The sequence below is a fragment of the Notamacropus eugenii genome, chromosome 1 (genome assembly GCF_028372415.1).
Source record: "Notamacropus eugenii isolate mMacEug1 chromosome 1, mMacEug1.pri_v2, whole genome shotgun sequence".
In the NCBI taxonomy this organism is placed as follows: domain Eukaryota; kingdom Metazoa; phylum Chordata; class Mammalia; order Diprotodontia; family Macropodidae; genus Notamacropus; species Notamacropus eugenii.
In genome coordinates, this window is record NC_092872.1 from 130,835,384 (window position 1) to 130,857,808 (window position 22,425).

The 22,425-nt window shown below is 47.7% G+C and overlaps 1 protein-coding gene across 2 annotated transcripts; it reads left to right on the forward strand.

Moving 5' to 3' along the window:
- The first annotated feature begins 2,736 nt into the window (after nucleotides 1-2,736).
- SKOR1 (SKI family transcriptional corepressor 1) lies at nucleotides 2,737-13,407 on the forward strand. Of its 2 annotated transcripts, XM_072614942.1 has the most exons (8): nucleotides 2,737-5,116; nucleotides 6,832-6,928; nucleotides 8,505-8,612; nucleotides 9,411-9,482; nucleotides 11,108-11,182; nucleotides 11,695-11,769; nucleotides 12,302-12,367; nucleotides 12,770-13,407. In XM_072614942.1, exons 1-8 carry the CDS (start codon nucleotides 2,825-2,827, stop codon nucleotides 12,862-12,864), a joined length of 2,880 nt encoding a protein of 959 aa, XP_072471043.1. In that variant the 5' UTR covers nucleotides 2,737-2,824; the 3' UTR covers nucleotides 12,865-13,407. The 2 variants fall into 2 exon arrangements, with proteins under 2 accessions (XP_072471043.1, XP_072471052.1); XM_072614951.1 differs by lacking the exons at nucleotides 11,108-11,182; nucleotides 11,695-11,769; nucleotides 12,302-12,367; nucleotides 12,770-13,407 and adding an exon at nucleotides 10,474-10,522.
- The last annotated feature ends 9,018 nt before the right edge of the window (nucleotides 13,408-22,425 follow it).

Sequence of the window (22,425 nt, forward strand, 5' to 3'; positions counted from 1 at the left end):
GCGGGCTGGGGGCTGATTGACGCGCGCTGGGCCCCGGCGAAGTGCGGCCCCTGCCGAGGTGCGCCCGCTAAGTGGGTGTGCCCGCCTATTATTTCAGCTGTCAGCGGATCGATGCGCGGCGCCTCCGACTCCGGCACCGCGGCTGCTGCAGCCCCCGGACCGGCCATGTGGTCACTTGTCTTGTTGCGTCTCGGGCCGGGAGGACAGCGGCGCAGGACACGCACCCGAGCTCTCCCGTGAAGAGGACTCCGAGATCACTAACTCCCTCAGGCTCGCGGCGGGGCCAGCTCCCGGGACTTAGGGCAGTGGCGGGGGGAAGGGAGAAGTGACAAGGGGGTGGGCTGAAAGGTGTGTGCGAGTGTGAATGTGTGTGTGTGTGTGTGTGTGTCCCCGCGCAAAAGTGGGCCCGCACGCGTAACCCAGAGAGCTGGGTGCGATTTCTGACTCCCGCCGATTCCGTCACCCAAAGACAGTGACCCTGCATTCCGGGGTCCAGCTGCTGCCTCTCGGTGAGTACCAGCGACGGGTCCTGTCTGGAGCCCCTTGCCTTTTTGGTCGTTGCTTTTTTCGTTTCGTTCTTAGTTTTCATTTATTATGCAAAACAAGACCCTAAAAACTCACCCAGCAGCCAGGTTCCCAGGCTGAAGGGTATCTCCTCTCCTTCTTCTCATCCCCTCCAACCCTCCCCCCGTCCCCCTCCGCTTCCCCCCAAAGCCAGAAGGCGGGGAAGCAGCTTTACCAAACCCGCCTGGGGCCACTGTACGGTCCCATTCAGCCGACCTTCTTTCCTTTTTCTCACTGCCGTGCTTCAGGGCTTTCCTTTCCTCAACCCGCCTCCCGCCTGTCTGTAGACCCCCTGATTCAGGATCCAGTCTCTGAAATCCGATTCGTCTCCTGGGACTCCCTTTCTCCTTCTGTTCCCTGTTACTGGCCTGACTGGGGCTAGGTCCAAGGCTGAAAACTGGGAATGCGTTCTCCTCTACGGTTTCTAAAACAATCCAGTGTTTCCAAGACCCTATTCTCCTATTCCCCTCTGTCTCCCTCTTTGCACAGTACCCTGAACCGGTTCTTGGGCAAATTGGAATTCAGACAGGAAACTAGCCTCCAGGAACTCCAGGACAGACTTTTCACTAGATGCGGGCCAGTCGACCCTCACATTTTCGGAAACCTGCGCGAGATTGTGTAATTACCTTAAAAGCTGCTCAGCCTCTCCAATCCCTCCTACATAAGCTCATTTACTAGGCTTAGGAATCCTTCTGCTAGTTCCCTGTGTTGGAGTTGTCAGCTTCCTTGATCTTTCTTGGAATGACGTGAAGGTTTCACAGGGGTATTCAACTTTTAGGCATGGTCAACTTGTTTCAAGTCAATTTTCGGAGACCAATGGGAGGAAAGACAGCAGAGATAATAACTATACCTCACCCCACAGTTCCTTAAAAAGACAACTTGGGTCGATGGGGTTGCATTTCTTGAAATTAATTTGTCATCTTGGTCGTTTGGAAGGTTGTGGGGTGGGGAAGGTTGATTTTCCTGGACACAAGACAAATTGGACCCTTGACCAGGCCAAATCTGCGTTTGCTGTGATTAAGGACAAGTGGAGGGTCAGTGGACGATCAGGGTTCCTCCAAAGCTAAGGAACCAGAAATTTAGAACAACCTTTCCTGTCAAACGCCGGCTAGATTGTGGCAACCGGAGCAGCCGGGTTTTTAGTTGGAGAGGAATCAGAGATCTTCAAGATCAAAAATACCTTGAGCTTCTGAAAGATTTCAGGAAGCTGCCGAGGCTCTAAATTTGGAACCCTGAACACATCTGGAAAAAATAAATAATGAGAGAATAAAGGAGGAAACAAACAACCAGGGAAATTGAGGCACGGAAAGGTCCAAATCCTGCACTCTGGGCAAAGTGGGGAAGCAGTATTTGTTGAATGAAAAAATCAGGGACTTTTCGGCTGGAACAAAAAGAAATAAGACCTGAGAAACTTCTATGAGAACCTCCCCTCCCCCCCCCACCGCACCCCTCCGGGTGGTCCGTCCCTGAAATTACTATTTGTCAAGGAAGTAGCTAAAACATAACACTATTATGGCCATGGTAGAATATTTCCCAGCAATAGTTAAAAAAAAACAAAACCATTTAATTTTTCGTCTTTAATCTGTCTGCCAAAAGAAGCTTAGGGCGACTCGGAAAGGAGCTGGTTTGTTTACACTTGAGCCCTCGTCCACTCTTCTCCCCTCACCCCAACCCCATTCTGAACCAGGCCGGAGGTGAGGAGTTTTGGCGTTTCGGATCGTGCTCTTAGGACTCAAACTACGCTAAACAGCTTTTGAAGAGGGGCTCTGAAGCCCAGACAGCACACCCTGCCCAGTCCTGCCCCCCTCCAGTCCAGATAGTCTGATAATGGACATTGACAGCCCTCCAACCGCCATGTGCTGGGAGCTCCTCTCTTAAGAATCTCTCTGCTCATGTCCCCACCCACCCACACCCTGTGTGGTCACTGGGCTGGACAGAGGGAGAGGAGAACAGATTGTGAATGTCCTTGATTCAGGCCCAGGGAAGCTGGGCAACTTTAGGGTAAATATCTTCTCCTCCTCTTCTTTCTCTTTTTCCTCTTCTTCCTCCTCCTCCAACCGTGATGGCTTTTGTCCTAGTGCCAGCACATGTATTAGTAACAAAAGGAAACTTATTACAGGGGGGTGACTTCTGTTGTGAATAACAAATGCGAAGCCCCCCACACAGGCAGCAGCTCCCTGCGCCCAGCTGGGCGGGACTGAGCAGCGGCGCTGAAAATGGCTCATCTCCTCTCTGATTTTTCTTTTGCAGAAGTGGCGGCATGGAGGCTCTCGCCAGTCAGATGGGGAATGGGCGCGAAGGAAGCTCCTCCCCAAACTCCAAGCAGGAGCTGCAGGCATACTCCGGCTCCAATACCCTCAAGCCCAACCAGGTCGGGGAGACGTCCCTATACGGGGTCCCCATCGTCTCCTTGGTCATCGACGGCCAGGAACGCCTGTGCCTGGCGCAGATCTCGAACACGCTGCTGAAGAACTACAGCTACAATGAGATCCACAACCGGCGGGTGGCCCTGGGCATCACGTGCGTGCAGTGCACCCCGGTTCAGCTGGAGATCCTGCGCCGGGCCGGGGCTATGCCCATCTCGTCTCGCCGCTGCGGCATGATCACCAAGCGCGAGGCAGAACGACTCTGCAAGTCCTTTCTCGGAGAGCATAAGCCGCCCAAGCTGCCCGAAAACTTTGCCTTCGACGTGGTGCACGAGTGCGCCTGGGGCTCCCGAGGCAGTTTCATCCCTGCACGCTACAACAGCTCTCGCGCCAAGTGCATCAAGTGCGGCTACTGCAGCATGTACTTCTCCCCCAACAAGTTCATCTTCCACTCTCACCGCACCCCGGAGGCCAAGTACACGCAACCCGACGCGGCCAACTTCAACTCGTGGCGGCGCCACCTCAAGCTTAGCGACAAGACGGCCACGGACGAGCTGAGTCACGCGTGGGAGGACGTTAAGGCCATGTTCAATGGTGGGACCCGTAAGCGGACATTCTCTCTGCACGGCGGCGGTGGCGGTGGTGGTGGAGGCACCGGGGGCCCCGGAAAAGGAGTGGCAGGGGGTGGAGGGGGCGGCCCAGGCTGCGGAGGAGACCTTCCCCCTGGACCACCGCCCCACAAAAGCCTTCGCTGCGCGACCGATGATGACCCCACAGGGCCACCTGGCCCGCCGCCGCCCCCTCACCCGCAGCGAGGGTTGGGCCTGTCTGGAGGAGGCGGTGGCGGCCCTGGAGGCGGCAATGGGGCCGGAGTGCGAAGCTACCCGGTGATCCCTGTGCCCAGTAAGGGCTTTGGCCTTCTGCAGAAGCTGCCACCGCCTCTCTTCCCGCACCCTTACGGCTTCCCCACGGCTTTCGGCCTGTGCCCTAAGAAGGATGACCCAGTATTGGGCGGGGGTGATCCTAAGGGCGCTGGAGGGGCAGGTGCGAGTGGCGGTGCAGGAGGAGCCTCAGGCGGCGGAGGACATTTACCCCCAGGGGCCGGAGCTGGGCCAGGTGGAGGTACTATGTTCTGGGGTCATCAGCCAGCTGGGGCAGCCAAGGACGCGGCTGCAGTGGCTGCAGCAGCCGCCGCCGCCACTGTCTATCCGACTTTTCCTATGTTCTGGCCAGCGGCAGGGAGCCTACCTGTGCCACCCTACCCAGCTCAGAGCCAGGCCAAGGCCGTGGCAGCGGCAGTTGCGGCCGCAGCGGCCGCAGCTGCAGCGGCGGCCGGGAACGGTGGAGCCGGAGGCTCGGGGGGTGCGGGCGGAACAGGAGGCCCGGGCGGAGGTCCACTCCCCCCTGGAGGGGCCGAGTCCTTGGAGGTGGTGGGAGAACCGGTCAAGGAAGGTGGCCTAGGAGGTGAAGAGCGGTGCCCTAGCGCGCTGTCCCGCGGCCCTGGGGACGAGGACGGAGTAGAAGAACCTCTGCCCCCTTCTTTGGGTCCCCTCCCCCTGGCGCCACCCCAGGCCCCACCACCCCACCAAGCCCGCAAGGGCAGCTACGTGTCGGCCTTTCGACCCGTGGTGAAAGACGCCGAGAGTATAGCCAAGCTGTACGGCACCACCCGGGAGGCCTATGGGGCTGGGACTGCGCGCGGCCCAGCGGGTAGCGGAGCCGGAGGCTACTTGAGCCCGGACTTCCTGAGCGAGGGCAGCTCTAGCTACCGCTCAGCCTCGCCGGACGTGGACACAGGCGACGAGCCCGAGGTGGACGTGGAGTCCAATCGCTTCCCAGACGACGAGGAGGCGGAACCTGAGGAAGAGACCGATCCGGGCCAGTCGGGAGGGGGAGGCGGCCCTGACGGGGACCTGATCACCCCACTTGCCACTGGCGTCTCTTCTTCCTCCTCTGCAACCCCCTCCTCGGGAGACTGCCCGGCAGATTCGTCCGACGGCGGCAGTCCCCACCACAGCAGACGCCACGTGCCACAACCTAGTGGCCGGCCAGGTTTCGGAGACCGAGCGGCGGAGGAAGCAGGGAGACGCTCAGACCGGAGTCCTGAGAACCGAAGCTACGAGATGCGGGAGCCTTGCGGGTCTCTGGGAGGCTCGGGGCCAGGCCCTGGCCCTAGCCCGGGCAAGGTGAGCTCATTCATGTTATTTTCTCTTGCTAAGGATCTAGTCTTTATAGACTGGAATGGGAGGGAGGGGAACAAGAAGGTCCCACAGTAGGATGGACCAGCACAGCCTCGATCTCCTTGGGGTGCTGTAGAGTCAGGTAGTTTTTCACTAGTTCCTCTCACCTCACGTCGGTGTATGGTGGAACTGTACGACGCGTGATGGATATAACTACATGGTCCAGGCAGTCAATTGGCGGTCCCATAAGCTCTGAACCGGTGTCCCGTTTGAGGCCTCTCTGATTTCGGGAAGAAGTCCCTCTCCTCTTCCCAATTACTTTTTACACGAGACCCTCCAACTCTTCATGGGGCCCCCGTGGAACAAAACTCCTACGTACATTCCTGTCGCTGTAGTATACACCCGTTGTAACCCAGAATATTACAAGTCATGTTTCCAAGATTTTGCAGCTCTTGGGTGGTTATTCCATTCTGTGGAATACAGTTTTATTTCTACATTACATTGCATTGTGCATTAATAGGTAACAGAAAGACAGTTACATATTCACACAGACAGAGATAGACTGAAACCGCGTACAGGATGCCCCCTGACCTTTCAGTGGTTTTGTGTACTTGGAATGTTCCTAAACGCTTCTGAAAAGAGAACACCGCATAAAACTACCGCCGAAGTGAAACAAGTAGACAAGTTAGAGTAGATTCCGTCAGTTCCTGGTTTGGGAAGGTCTGGGGATGATGGAGCACTTACATTCGGTTGCCGGATTTGTGAAAGTGAAGGAAAACGGAGCAAAAAGTTGCCTCAAAGGAGCTGTCATCCCCTAACACAGCTTAAGCTATGAAAGGTGGGAAGTGTCTCTCTAGAATACGGAGATTCCTTGAACTCCACGTTACACTGGGGCTACCACATTTCGAAATGTGTATCCAATAGATTTTTATTCCTTGGACAGAAGCAACTTTAGGGACCGTTAGAAAGAACAGTGACCTAAACTGTGCGTGGAGGCTTGATGGGGGAGGAAGGGGAGAAGGACTTCTCTGGTTACTGTGCGGTACTGAGGGATGCTGTCAGTGGACTCTGTGTGTGTGTGTGTGTGTGTGTGTTATGTATGTGTATATGTATTTCTGTATGTATGTGCGGTTTTCTGAACCTCCTGTTGGGGCTGAGTCGGCTCTACTTGAGCATCGAAAGAGGCTCAGGATCATATGATATTTTTAAAGTGATTCCGAACACCTGTATATTTACATCCAAATAAGTAACTTATTAGGACTTCTTTTATGCTGGGGATTGAGGGGGAGAGAGAAGGGAAGAGGAGAAATTATGGAGAATTAGATGGATGTTGAGTTTGTGGGAGCAGTGAGCTTTGAAAAGCTCTTGGCCTCCGCAGCTGAATTTTTAATTCAGGTAATTTTCTCTAGAGCACTAATAATTATTTTTAATGCAAACCGATTGTGCTAGGCTCGGAGGCCGTTTGGCCGCTTCGTCTGCGTCACTAAGACCGAGCGACGGTCATTGTACCCTCGCTAGGTGACTCTGGGTCCCTCCCCCTCCTCTCCCATCTCCCTTGGGTTTGCACACAGCCTAGTCCCTCCCCTCTCCTGGTCCCCCTCCCCCAATCGAATCCTGTTGGAGTGTCCCCTTTCCCTGGCCTAGAAGGGTGTCTGAGGGTCCTCCGGACTAGAACAAACAGCCGGCCTAATTGCATCTAATTTCTCCCGTCCGCTTTGCAGATGTACGCTCAGGAAAGAGACGAGCACTTGCAGACCCTGAAAAGCTCTTCCGCGCTGGGAACGGCGGCCTCTTACCTTTGCAACCCAGAGGCAAATGGTAAAGGTGGCCCTTTCTCCCTTCCTCTCCACCCAAGAGACTTCGCTGAAATAGCAGAGGAGAATATGAAGTAGAAATAATGAGAGGGAGAGAAAGAACCCCGACAACTTAAATTGTACTAAAAGACTCTCTCCCCCCTCTCATTAGTATGCATTTAGTTCAGTTCTAAACACTGGTTTCCATTTTGACTCCCCCTTCAATTTCATCCATCCATTCACTCAGGAATTCAGTGGCTATTTATTGGGCACCTACGATGTACAAGTCATAAGCAGCTTCTTTGAGTGGATCTGTCTGGAGGAAGCATTGTGGTTGGCTGTTTGATATGTGTGTAATCATTCATCTTACATTGTACAGTGGTTGGGAATAAAGCTGAACGGAAGACATTTCTGTGATATATATATGTATATATATATGTGTGTGTGTGTCTATATATATATAGTGTGTGTGATGAATATGTATATATATATTATACAAAATGTAAAAGACATCATAGCTTAGTGGATATCGAGTCAGTATCAGAGGCAGGAAGACCTGGGTTCACTAACCTCTCCAAGCTAGGCAAGTATTTAACATTGCAAATTAGAGAGAAGTTGCACCTTGCAAGTATAGAAGGGATTTTCTGACTAGGGAGCTACCTACCCAGTGAAATCACATGTCCAGTCTTTATTCCCATATGAGGGTTATCAGAGGACTTTAGAGCAGGAAAGTATCTTTAAAACCACTTAGTCCAAAGGTTCTTCATCTTTTTTATGTTTCTTTCCTTTTTTTTTTTTTTAGTGAACCCCTTTGGTGAAAGCTATGAGTTCCTTCTTAGAATAATGTTTTAAAATAATTTCAGTTAGAGGTTAGTGTAAATAAAGATGGATTTTTTTCTTGCCTAGAGGCAGGACTTCTCTAGAATTCCTAATCTAGTAATAACCCTCCTATTTTACAGAATCTGAGCACTAAAGAAAGGCCATGTGTGTCTCTATGTGTAGAGATAGACAAAAAGACAGAAAGAAAGAAAGAGAAAGGAACTTTTTTAAGGCAAACTTTCCTAGGGTAGATTCTGTGCCTCAGTGAGCAGTCACCCTGCCTGTGCCTTCAATGGACATTGTTGTCGGGTAGGCTAATCAATGATGGAAAAGTGTATGCCAGAAACTCGTATTTCTCTCTCTCTCTCTCTTTCTCTCTGTCTCCTGATTTGTAATCTCCACACCATCGGTCACACACACACACACACACACACACACACACGCACGCACACACGCACACACGCACACACACACACACACACACACACACACACACACACTAGCGAGTGGCCCAGTATTTCCACTCAATGTAGGTCATTTGTCTCTGATGGGTTTGCTTTCTTCTTTTGAATGGGGGTGGGGGAGGAGGGTTTGCAAGAAAAGAGCACAGATTTACCCAAGGTAATGCTCCCAGGGAGCCCAGCCAGCCTTCTGATAGCAAAGGGCTTATGCGACTCCCCTAAGAGCCCTTTAATAAGGACCCCATCCTTAATTATGTAATTAAGGATATATTCGATCATACTTTCATTGCTTGTACTTGAAAATCGGTTTATTCCTTTAAGAGCCAGATAAAGAAGACAATCACTCCACCGCAGAGGATTTGGAGACTCGGAAATCCTATCAAGACCAAAGGAGCGTCTCTCAGCCCAGTCCTGTAACCACAGAACGAGGTGAGTAAGCCCTCCCCACCCCCCAGCACAGCAGCAACAGTCCTACCCTGTCTTCCCTGCCCCTCGACTGTTCCCATCCCCACCTCTCCAGGAGCTGGGAGGAAGGGGATGGAGTTGACTCTGAGGAACTCCACCTGTGCACAGTGCCTGCTGACTGCTTGGTGGGGCTGCTGAAAGCGAACCTACATGATGGAGATATGGACACTGGGAAGGAAAGGGTTTTAAATCAACAGTAAGAAGCTGTCCCCTCCAGCTTCACATGGATAAATATTTAAATAACTTTGCCAACCGTAAGCCAGTTTCTCCACTGATGTCCCCTGATTTCCCAAATCCCTCTCCACCCCATCCCTATGCCCCTTCCCCCAAGCCTCTTGGGCTTGAAACTGGCCTGTGCCAAGTCTTCCAGTGAATGGGAGCCAGGAAGGGGAAGGGCAAAAGGAAGAGGAAAGGGAGGGAGAGTTAAGAGGGTGAAAGAAATCCAGGCACTGAGCCTGAAATGCAAGCGGCTTTTTATGCAGAAAGGTAGCCCAATCCCCATCTTGCCAGGCCTGGATAAATCGGGGACACATCAGTAAAGGCAATTAACCTACTCCCAAGGAAACTACTCAGGACCCTGAATCCACCATCCTCCGTTCCATCTCTTTCCCTATGGGCAAAGTACATATAGAAGAGGTAGCTTAGGGCTGAGTTTCAAGATTGGTTGACTCCAAGGAGTTCCTAAGCAATCCAGTCACTCTTGACTCAAGGCATTTTTTTGTCAGTCGGTGACCTGCTGACTTGCTCTTGTGTCTGTCACAGGAGAAGAAGGACTGACCTTGGATGTTACTGGAACCCCGATAGGTGAGAAAGACATCGAGAACCTCGCCAGAGGTGAGGGCTTTAAAGTTTAAGTCCTCAGAGGCAGGAAGTCCACGTGTGTGGTTGTGTGTGTGTTGTGTGTGGTTGTGAGTTGTGTGTGTTTATGTGTTGTGCAGGTTGCTTACTGAAAGCAATTTACCAAGTAGAAATTCCATTCCTTCCAGAATCTGCTTTGTTAACCTAATGAATAATGCCCAAACTCCAGGGTCTGGGGTGAGCTAGGGCAGGAGTGAAGGGGGTTCCAGCAATCTCTCTGAAAACCTATGGACAAGCAGACTGAGCTATTGAACCACCACAACAAAAGACCTGACCCCTCCCCGCCTCCATTTTAGATTTGGCAGGATAGGAATTTTTTTTCTCTCCTTTGGGTGTCTTTGGACTTTCTGGGTCTTGTTCTCATCTTTTGTTTTTGGTCTGGATTATCAGGATGATCATCCCCAACTCTGCCTTTCTTTTCCTATAATAGAGAAGGTTGGAAAGGTTTAGAGAAACAGAAATAGAGAATGGGATGTGGGAGGGCTTCCTGTTGATTCTATACAGTTAGATTCTGCCTTCTGTAAAAGAAGCCCTGTTAACCTTGCCAGGGGAAGTGTGATGAATAAGTAGCATGTGTCAATAGCATCCACCCAAGCTGGCAGACAACTTTTTCAACCTTCAAAAGGAATAAAGTTTTAGAAGATTTCAGGAATCTTCTCCAGAAGTTGGGGTTAAGGATTTTGGCAAAAACGTAGAAGGCTACACTGATGAAGAGGGCCCCTGTTCCCTGTTCCCCTCCCTATTCTTTCCATCCCCTATCTTCCAACCAAAAGAAGGAAAACCAGTTTCTCTGGAGACAGAGCTCTGGAGGAAGGAGACATGAGATAATAGCTCTTCTACTCTTGGCTCTGTTATTGATTGACTGTAACCATGGGCAAATCACTTTATCTCCCTGGCCTTCAATTTCCTCATCTGAAAAATGATTTCCAAGATTTCTTTAAGTTTTTAAAATCCCACAATTCTGTAGGCAGGCAGAAGACCATATGGATGGATGCAACACTGATATAGGGAGGTGAGAAAAAAGTCCTGATGCCCCCTCTCTGGAGTTTTAGGGACGAGGGCAAGAAGGAATAAATACAAATATAATGAGTTATTATTCCTAGAACATGTCTCCCTTTAACATTCCCATTTTAATTTAGGTCTGTTAGATGGATAAGAATAAGAGTGAGATGTGGGATAGACTTGGTCCTCTGAAAAGGGCAGTGTGTGGAGATTAGGGTTGGTCTAGTTCCCTTTTCTGGATGTCCACTAAATACTTAGTTTGGAAGCAACAAAAAGTAGGCAAAATGACGAGTTAATTGAGGTGGCTGGAAGTGGTTCATGTAGAAGACTGACATCTGGGTTTGAAGATTCCTCCCATCCCTGCTCCTACCAGCACCACCGCCAGCACCAGTACCACCACCATTGTTGAATACAAACGGGAAAAGCTAGACAACCCCAGTATGCAGGCACAGGTTCCAACATCAAATGGGGGTAGGGTGTATGGTGGGGGAGAAAGGCAGGGTTTGACCCTAAGTGTGTTCAGGACTCTGGGTGTCAGCTGGCTCTCAGAGCTGTCCTGACCAGAGAACTGCAAGGTCTTACTGAGTTGTTCTTCACAGGCGAACTGCAAAAACTGCTTCTAGAGCAAATGGAGCTCAGGAAGAAACTGGAACGGGAATTCCAGAGCCTCAAAGGTATGTCCCTACTTACCCTGCGCTCTCTGTCCTGCCCATTCTCCCCTCTTAACCTTTACTCTTCTTCCTCTTCCAGCCCCTTCCTTCCTCCTAAAGCAATCCAATTGCCTCGATTTCCCCTCCTGTCCTCCTCTTTCCTCCTCTCTCCCCCTTGTACCATTTCCTTCTTTACTCCCCTCTTCTCCTCCTCTTTTCTCCTTTCCTCTCCCTCTCTTCTCCTCTTCTTTCTTCTTTCCCTCTCTTCCCACCCTCATCCTCCCCCCCAAAACCTGTTTCAGGGCTAAAGGATGATGCCCCAGCTAGTTAGGTTTCTCCACCAGGCCAGTTGAGGGAAGGAAACTGTCCAGGTGTGTCCTGGCCCATCTCTTCTCACCCCAACACTCACAAACACTTCTGCTGTCAGTTCGCCAAACAAACATTTTCTGGGGTTCTCTGGAGGGCCACCAGCCTGGGTAATGCATGCGGGGGTGGGGGACTGTACTTAACAGTTCTCACTTAATCAATTTGCGCAGATAATTTTCAGGATCAGATGAAGAGGGAATTGGCCTATCGAGAAGAAATGGTACAACAGCTGCAAATTGTCAGAGGTAAGAACGAGTCAGGTGAGCGCTTGCAAGAGGCCATAACTACCTCTTGTCTGGTAGGGGCTGTAATGTTAGTTCAGTCATTTGGATTTAAATTGAAGGTAATTTAACAATTATTTTTTTTATTTAATATCCTTTGTATACTCTGATTAGCCTCAGAATGGCAAGTAAGCCCAACAAACGACTTGAAGGCATCATTACATGGAGTGATTGAACTTCTTATCGCGGCAATTTCCATGGTTTCTAAATTAAAAATCGAGGCGTAAAATTACCTGGGAAGTAATGCCTAAGTTTGCTTTAATTTTGGTTAGATCCATCTGCCTTTAAGCGCAATTCCCAACCATTACTTTCCTAGACCATACTGCAGTCATAAGCTAGTGTGCTTCGGCTGTATGTATGTTTGTTTCCAACCTACAACTCAGAAGACCTATCCCAACTAAACAGAATATGATGTGCTGGTGATGATCGGTGTGGAAGGATGGAGAACACTCAGTTCTGATTCAGTTGGTACCAACCCCATCCCGTTCTTTTTCAGACACTTTGTGTAATGAACTAGACCAGGAAAGAAAGGCCCGTTATGCCATCCAGCAGAAATTAAAAGGTGAGGGGAGCATTCCATCCCCTCCTGAATAGGCCTGAAGTTGGGGAAATAGGAGGAGGAGGAAGAAAAAGAAGGATGGAAAGAGAGGAAGAAAGGAAGGAAGGAAGAGGGAGGAAGGGAGGAGGGAAAGGCTTGGCAGACTGGTAAATAAGTCTTGAGTCAGGCAAAATAGAGGGGAGGAATTGGTAGAGGGGATAAATGGGGGATATTTGGTTATAGGGAAGTGTATGTGTATGACTGTGTATGACTGTGGTTTTTAAAAATTATGTAGCTAGGATAAGTAGACAGGTGGGATTCCTGAACCCCAGACTTGGAAGAGGGGAGGGGGAGTGCATAATTCTTTGGAGGAGGGTTGGGAGGGGTGTAAGACTGGGCCCCTGGCATGGGTTTCTCCCTTTCCAGAAGCCCATGATGCCCTACACCACTTCTCCTGTAAGATGCTGACGCCGCGTCACTGCACAGGCAACTGCTCATTCAAGCCTCCACTCCTGCCCTAGCTCAACCTAACGCAGCCGAGCCTCGTGGACACACCTACAAAGCCATGCTCCTCCTCTGTAAATATGGGGCAGCGACAGAAAGAGAGAAACAAGCCATTTATACCAGACCAATGTAAATACTGATCTCCGGACGCCCTCCTTCTTCTCCATCTCCTAAGCCTCGGCCCTCTCACCCCCTCCCCTCACACCTCCGTTTGTGAAGTCCCTGGGACTCAGAGGTTCTAAGTGTAAATACCGCCTAAAACTAAGTTGAAATTCAGGGCATCGAACCACAAAAGTTTAACTGGACCAAAGGAAGAGGGGCAAGGAAAACACAAAACAGAACCCTCACCAACTAACCCGAAGGAGAACACGCGGTCCAACTGTACAGTATCTGACTGTCAATTGTGAATACGTTGTCAACTTCCCGCCCGCGATGTTCCATGCGTGATCACTGTCTGATTGAAGTCCTAGCTACCTGTAATGTCCACTTCTTAAACTCTCGTTCCTAATGACAAAGTGGCTATGTGCAATGGATATAAATGTACTGTGATTCTCTTAGTACAGCATTTGGTTTAACTTGACCTTATTTATTTATGAAGTAATTTATTTTGCTGTTTCCTCCCCCTCGTCCCTCTACCTCCCTCCCCACTGAGTTTTGATCTTTGGGCTTTATTTAATTTATTTATTTTTAATTGTAAATTATTGATGTAACAGCACTTTAAAAGGGCGACCACCGACTCACGAGATGACAACCTTTCAACTTTGTTTTGGGAGACATTTCTGTATTAAGTGACTTTGGTTCTTTAATAAAAACAGTCTCGATCATGGCGGCGCCGGAGGCGAGCGCTGATGAAAGGGCGCGGGCGGGGACGAGCTTGACCAGGGTCTGTGTGGCAGTCTTTGGATCTGTCCTAGACTGACGGAAATCGTGGAGGAGAAGATGGGGCAAGGCGTCGGGGTTTCGAGTCTGCTCCTGGAACCAGGGGATCTTGTCTCGTTAGCGTCTTCGTTTTTGCTTCAAACCACTCTGGACCTTGGAGGAAGTATACTGGGTTGGTGTGGATCCATCCAGCTAACGCGTCTGGCTGTAATCAGGCTGATCTCACCCATCCCACCAGAAGGAATCATTCACACCCTCCGATTCTCTCTCTCTCTCTCTCTCTCTCTCTCTCTCTCTCTCTCTCTCTCTCTCTCTCTCTCTCTCTCTCTCTCTCTCTCTCTCTCTCTCTCTCTCTCCCTGTCCCTCACCCCCCACGTTACTAAGAAGCGAATACATTAGAAAGACCACGATTTTGTTTCAGTCGCCAGTCCCCGGCAGGTAATGGAGAGACGACGAGTGGGAGAAGGGGGATGGGGGGGAGGGACTCCGCCTTTAACTTCAGCGTCAATTGTCCTATGTCCTCTGTTTCTCAAACTCTGGGAAAGTCTCCCCTTCCCAACTTTAGAGGTTTTGCTCTCCTCAGACCTGGAATCAGATTGTCTTCAGTCAAAAGGGTGAGGGCAGCTGCTGGGGTGCGTGCAATCAGGACGCAGGGAAGTAAAACACATCGGGACCTTGTCTTCTCTCTGTCCTTCCTCGCTTCTGGGTCTTGCAAGTCAGGCCTTCGGTAACATCCTCTCTCTTTGCGCCGGGGCTGACCTGGATCTCCCGCACTCTCCTGGAAAATGGGGGCGGGGGCTCCTCAGGTCTCTGGAAGGAGATTCTTTCTTTATCCCCCAGTTCTTCATCCCTTCCCCCTTCTCCGGAGATCCAGGAGTTCATTAGTGGGCCATTTATATGCTTGTTTCACACATGAAAGTAAAACACTAATGAGCTCAGAGAGAGGTTTTTTGGTGTGTTGGGTTTTTTGTTTTGTTTTGTTTCCACCCCACCCCCGCCAAAATGGTTTACACAGCTATTAGCCCTAAATACCTGTTTTTCAGCCCAGAATTACCAGAACAAACAAAGCCGAGAGCTCTGATCTCACCCCCAACCCTCTTTGGAGTTGAAGAGAGGTTGCCCCTCGCCTCGCATGAGTCCTTCGCCAAGTGTTTCTCCTAAGCCAGTCCCGCTGGAGAGTGAGGGCACGCCGTTGGGGAAGTGAGCTCAGGGTTTCTGGGTTAGGGAGATGTGTCAGGCTCACTAGGAAAATTCAGCACGACCTCTTCCTCTGGCGGCCACAAGCCAGAAATTTGAAATAAAACATTTAGGTATGTCATTACTGAGTTGTTTTGCACGCTCTCATAGTTCATATTTGTACAGCCCTCGTAAGATATACAAAGTACCCTTTACTTTGTGAGCTTTAAGTCCGATCTTTCTTTCTTTCCCTCCTCCATCTTTCCCCCTGGCCTCTACACTCCCAAACCCAACCATACTGCCTTACATCCCCATCGCATAGATATGCTTCTGGAAAGGGGAAAATGTGTCCAAATATCCTGCTCCGTTTTGTCTAAAAGAGCATTTGGTGATTCTTGAACAGGAGATTATGGAGCAGAGGTGCAGAAAGCAAGGGGAGGGGGACAAAAACAAGGATTCATGCTGGTTTGATTTAATTGTTATGATAAATGCTATAGCCGGATAAATATAGGTAAGTTAGAACTTGCTAGAATTGCTACTACCATGGTCCTGCAGCCCGGGGTCCTGGGAAGCAGTTTAGCCGGCGATGCCATTTGCTACTGAGGCCCTTTCCAGTGTCTTCCACTGGTTCTGGCCTGAAGAGACTTGAGTTTAAGCCCAAGGCAAGGGGGGTCGGAGTGGAGATCAGATGGAAAGAGGATCAGATCACGTGCAGATTCAAGAGAGCAGTTGGCTGGTGCTTGAGGTAGGCACCTGGGAAATCAGAGGCAGTTTAAAGTCACCATCAGAAAACTTAGCTGGACTGTTCTCGACAATGCAAAGAGCGGGTCAGGAACGCTGTCCAAGGGCCTGAAGTCTGGCTTCTAGCTAATTGTGAGACTTTGGACAAATCCTTTTCTCTAGACCAGGGGTAGGGAACCTGCGGCCTTGAGGCCACATGTGGCTCTCTACGTCCTCAAGTGAGGCCCCTTGACCGAATCCAACCTTCACAGAACAAATCTGTCAAACTCAAAGGGCCGCACTTGAGGACCTAGGGGGCCAATGTGGCCTCGAGGCCGCAGGTTCTCCACCCCTGTTCTAGACTACATTCGTTCTCCTAAACTACAAAGATGTGACTGGACTAGAGGATCCCACCCAGCCAGAATTCTTAACCTTCTTTATTTACGTCATGATCCCCTTCGGCAGTCTGTTGAAACCTAACGGACCCCTTCTCAGAATTAGGTTCTTAAATGACTGAAACAAACTGCATAGGATTACAAGGGCAACCAGTTATGTTGAAGTACAGATGGAACTTTTTTCCTCAACCAAGTTCATGGACACTTCCGAAATCTGTCCTTCTCTTCCTCCCTCCCTCCCCACCTTTACAGTCCTGACACATGAGCATAGATTTCGAGCTGAAAGAAACCTTAGCAATCATCTAGTTCAAACTTCTCACTTTATAGAGGAGGATATTGAAGTCTACAGAAATTAAATGACTTGCCAAAGTATTACAGGTAGCAAATAGCAAAGTCTGGATTCGAACCTAGGGTCTTCTGATTCCAAGAGGTAGGACAAAACACTTTGTCCCCACCCCTTTTCTCCGCTAAGAATCCACTCCCCTCTTTTCCTGCACTGAAACCCTGGGCTCTGGGTATTTTGGGGGGTGCTATCCCCATGAACTTTCATCATCATCCTCTCCAGAGTCCTACGCCTCATGCCGGAGCACGCTACTGGACCTCCGCAGGGTCCTAGCCTGCTCCTCCGCGGTCTCTCTAATACTTTCTTTAGTCCAGTCATTCGACGCTGGACCGAAAGAAAAGTTTTGCGGTGGTCAGACTGAGGCTTCCTGAACTGCAAGGAAGGTTTAAGCGGCTCCTTGGAACCCGGTGGGGCTGGGGAGAATCACGTGGGGGTAACTACCCTCTAAACGTGGGAAGTCCAAGTATGGATCAGGGGTCTTTTTTTAGTCCAGCTGTTTGAGAAGGAACTGACCTCTTTCTCCGAGATTCGGATGGTTTATTTACAGAGAAGGGGACTTAGTTTCCTGTAGGGACCCCTCTCCCCCAGTCTTCTTCCTTATGACCACCACCTGCCTGATTGTACCAAACCCAGGGAGAAATAGAGTTCGGACTGAAGTCTCATATCCCCTCCTTGGGCATGGGAATGCATTCTTGGATCTTCGGCTGAGGGTGGAAGATATCAGAGATGGAATTCTCTCACTCTGGTGTTATTCTCTGGCAAGGTCAATTTCCCATGGAAGTTAGCAATTGCCTGTGCTGGAAGGGACTTTCCTAGACCAATCCCATCTCCTCTTCGTGGTAGGGAAACTGAGGCTCAGAGAGGTCCAAATGTTTGTCCAAGGGCACAAACGAGTTAGTAATGTAGAGCTGGGGCCAAGACTCCCTATCTAAATACCCGGCATCCAGAGCTTTTCCCACAGACCGACGGGAACGGGAGCTTTTTCTCATGGTCCGGATGACTTGTGGACGCTGATAGGATCCAGCTCCCAGCCCTAGATCCTCCCATGCCCTGAATGCCTCTATGCAGAGATGACTTTTTCCAAACATTAATAACAAAACGATTGGCATTGATGTAATTATCAATAATTATACAAATGATTGTTGATTGCAAGGCTTGTAGCCATTTTAATTAGTTTCTCAGATTCTAATTAAGTTAAATGAAAAAGCATTAATAGGGAAAATATGCTTTAAAAAAAAACCCCAAAATAAAATAAACCAAGAGCAATAGAATGAGTTTATTTCTCGCCACAATGCTGCCACCTTGCGAATTTTTTCAGAAATTACAACCGATCCAGACTGTCCTAGCGAGGAAAAGAGACTTGGGGAGTCAGGCTTCCATTCTCGAGCCTTATCCAAGAGAACTTTTGACTTTTAACTTTTAATTTTCAAGGGGGCTAGAGCAGTGAGACAGAACTCCAGTTTTCCCCATAGCATTTCTAGTATTGGGTTGTTGTTTTTTAAGCTCCTTGGGAATTCGATTGCCTTTCCAATTAGACCGCTGGAAGCTTCTTAGCTCTCAGTATTATTGTTCTAAGATCCCAAAGGGTAGAACCTGAGCTTTCTAATTATACTCTGTGAAGTCTTTGCTTATCACTTGTCCACAACCATCCTTGCCTCCTCGGAATTCTAGTACTGTTTTGGGAAAAGGACTCGCGTGAAATGTACACACCATGTTCTATTACAATTTCTCTGGGTGTGTCAAAACCATCCAATTCTCGGGTTATTCCGTGAGTGTGGACTAACTCCAGCACTGCAGTAGACAGAGAGGGTATAATGAAGGGCAACAAGGTCTGCATTCCATTGGTAAGACACGGGTACAGGCAAGAAAAAAACGTAAATACGAGGATGTATGAGGATGAATGATACAGACAATAAATGTCATAGAAATAAATTGAAAGCTGAAATCATTGCCATTTGGGGTAATTATGGAGGAGATAAGGATTCAGCTAGGTCTTCAAAGAGAGAGAAAAAGAGGTAAATTAAAGGAGTAGGAGGAATACAAGGGAAATTTAGTGTCCAAAAGTTGTGGAGGGCAAGAGAAGATGTATAGTTGAGGAACAATGAGTACATCGGTTTGGCTGGAGCAAAGGGAACACATGGGAAAATTGTGGGTAATAAAGTTGGAAAGGAGAGGCATAATGGGGACAGAGTTGGTCTGGGAGTCAGAATACCTGGGTTCAAATACCTATTGCCTGTATGTCCCTAAGCAAGTCACTTAACCAACCTCTCTACACTCTGCTCACTAAGACTTACAAGGTGCAAAAAGGGTTCAGACCTGCAGGGGTAAAGGGAGGAGTTTCCTCATACTGGAGTTCCTTGAACCGGTGAAATCATAGATCCAAAGTCTATCCTTGCCTATGAGGTTGGAAGGGTAGGTTAGGGTTAGATTTGGTAAGTCCATGAATACAACAATATGTACTAAGTGTCTATTGTGGACAAGATAGCTTGACAGTGGATAGAGGGCTGGCCTTGGGATTAGGAAGATTCAAGTCCAGACTCTAACACACTAACTTGTTGACCACGGACAAGTCACCTCAGCTCTTATGCCCTTAGACAACTCTCTAAAACTATAAATTACAAATAAGTTGCTAAGTGGCATGAGTGGGAGAAATTTCTGTGTTCCATATTACTCACAAAGATGAACTTCCAGATCAAGACCAAGGTTTTTGTTTGTTCTTTTTTTTTTTTAGTATGAGGTCTGGGGAAACAAGGACAAAACTAAAAAATAGTCCCTGCCCTTAAGGAGCTTTCTAGAAGGCCTCGAATGCCAGGCTAAAGACTTTGGACTTAACATTGGAGAGAATGGGGAACCATCACAGATATTTGAGCCAAGAAGTGACAAACAGTGATGCCCAGTTTCCCAGTTCTTCGGAGAGACAGGGACCATGCCTTATTATAATTATTATTCACACCTTATTTAAGGTACTCAGTGCCTTATACGTAGTTGGTAGACAATAAATATTTGTTGAATAACATAGTTTGTTTGTATCTCTCAATAGCATCGAGCATAGTATGACACTGAATTGTCATTGTTCAGGTATTCCAGACTCATTGTGACCCCATTTGGGGTCTTTTAAAAAATTCCTTTTTTTCATAGTATTTTTCCAATTACCTGTAAAGACAAATTTTAAAAAGTTTTTGAGTTTCAAATTTTCTCTCTCCCTCCCTCACCTCTCCCCTCTCTAAGACTGTAAGCAATTTAATATAAGTTATATATATATATACATATATATGTAATCATGTAAAACAGATTTCCATATTAGTCATGTTGTGAAAGAAAATACAGAAGAAAAGAAAAAAACATGAAAAAATAAAGGTGAAAATAGTATTCTTTCATCTGCATTCAGACTCCATCAGTTCTTTCTCTGCATGTGAATAGCATTTTTTCCTCACAAGGTCTTTAGAGTTGTCTTAGAATATTGTATTGCTGAGAATAGCTAAGTCATTCATGGTTGATCATCCTACAATGTTGCTGTTTATTGTATACAATGGTCTCCTGGTTCTGCTCACTTCACTTTGCATCAGTTCATGTAAGTCTTTCCAGGTTTTTCTGAAAGCATCCTGCTTGTCATTTCTTATAGCACAATAGTATTCCATTATACTCATATACCACGACTTGTTCAGTCATTCCCCAACCGATGGACACCCTTTCAATTTTCAATTTTTTGCCACCACAAAAAAAGTTGCTATAAATATTTTTGTACAAGTAGATCCTTTTCCTTTTTAAAAATCTTTTTGGGAAACAGACCTAGTAGTGGTTTTGCTAGATCAAAGAGTATGCATAGTTGGATTGGTCTTTGAGCATAGTTCTAAATTACTCTCCAAAATGGTTGGATCAGTTCACAACTCCATCTCAGTGCAACAGTGTCTCAATTTTCCCACATCTCATTTGGAATCTTCTTGGCAAAGATACTGAAGTGCTTTGCCATTTCCTTCTCCAGCTCACTTAACAAATAAGGAAACTGAGGCAAACAGGGTTAAGTGACTCAGGCTGTTTGGGGCTGGATTTAAAATCAGAAAAATGTGTCTTTTTGACTCTGACCCAAGACACTGCACCACTTAGCTGGCACTCAGTAATGGCTGCTGGTAGATTCAAGTCCTTACTAATAATAAGTTGTGGGATAGGATTGTGATGGAATACTGTTGTGCTGTATAAGAAATGATGAGCAGGGTGGTTTCTGAAAGACTTGGAAAGACCTATATGAATTTCTACATAGTGATCTGAACAGAACAGAACGCTGTACACAGAAACAGTAATATAACGATAGTCAACCATGAAAGACTTAGCTATTCTAATCAATGCAATGATCCAAGACAATTCCAATGGAATCTTGATGAAAGGTGCCATCCATCTCCAGAGAGAGAACTCTGCAGATGGAAGCATACATTTTCACTTTATTTTTCTTACTTTTTTCCCCTTTCTTGGCAACATAGCTAATACGGAAATTTTTTGGCATGACTTCACATGTCTAATTGATATCATATTACTTTGCCTTCTCAATAGGTGTGGGAGAGGCAGGAAGGAGGGAGAGACTTTGGAAATGAAGTTTTAAAAATAAATAATTAAAAAAATAAAAGAACCTTTTGTCTAGACTGAAAGGCAGCAATGTAAGTGTATAACCTATGTACAAAATGCCCAGCCACCAACTTGCCCCTTCTATCCCACACCCCCTTCCCTCACCCTATGGGAACGAACACTCTAAGCTGGTACCAATGCAGGCCGAGGTTAAGACACCAAAACTGATATGAGATGATGTTCAAGGTAGGAATACATACATATTCAGGTTCTCCACTTCCAAGCAGTTCATTCAGTATCCCCTTTGATCCTTGCCTCTGCATTGCTAATCAGTGTTTCATGTGCCAACCAAGTGCTTCCTTCTACCCTCTTCAGTTTTGATGGCTCAGTCCTAAAAAGCATTCCTCAGCATTCTTCCTGCATTCCCCAGATTTCCTCTCCTTTGTTTCAGCCCAGCTTTAGAGCATGAAGCTACAGAAATGACAATTATTCTTTTCTTGAAGATTCCTTGTTCTTTGGAGGAACTTAGGAAGCTCTTGGAACCGTCTTGACGATGCTCTTCAATTTAATTAACAAACATTTCTTAAGCGCCTTCAAGTCACTTTCTAGGTGTCAGGTACTGTGCTAGATGCTGAGGAAAGATGAAAAAAATAGCAAATATTTCCATTTGCAAGGGGATAGATATGGATAGGTGTGTGTGCATACATACACATATAAAATCTCATTTTATTTTATTTTCACAACAACCCTGTGAGGTAGTGCTATTATTATCCCCTTTTTACAGATGAGGAAACTGAGGCCAAGAGAGATAAATGACTTGCCAACAAGCATCTGAGACAAGATTTGAATTGTCTTTCTGACTCTCTGCATTTATGCCACCACAGTCCTTGCCCTCAAGAGCCTTATATGTTAGCAATGAGGTACAACATGAACACAAATTAGTATGGTATGGGCACAATGTCATGGGGCAAAGGAGACGTATAGAGTATCCTAGGAAAATCTGAGATACTTCAGTGGAGCAAGTGATATCATCAGAGTATGTATATAATTCAACAGTATAGATCATGCATGACCCACCTTTTATATCTTGTGCTTTTATAACTTATTCATTTCTTACCCACATTTTCCCATGAGTTCATGATGGTGGGGCCAGAGTTGATGGGGGATTTTCCTCCTAACATGGTGGGGACCTTGAATTCTCTTGATATCTCAGAAACACTAGTAGAACATACAAGCTATCCATCAGCTATCTCTCAGTCTTGTTGTGTAATAAGGATCTTAGGATCAAAGAGTTAGACCTAGAAGGGAACTCTTAGGTCATTTAATCTAACCTCATCCTTTTACAAAGGAGGCAACTGAAGTCACTGCTCCAAGGTCATACAGGCAATAAGTGACAGAGCTGGGATTCGAACTCACATGCTGTCACTTCAAAGCCTGTATTCTTTCCATTGTATCCCACACTGCCTCCAAGCTCTTTTTTGGTCATGCATCTATTTATTTGTTTGTTC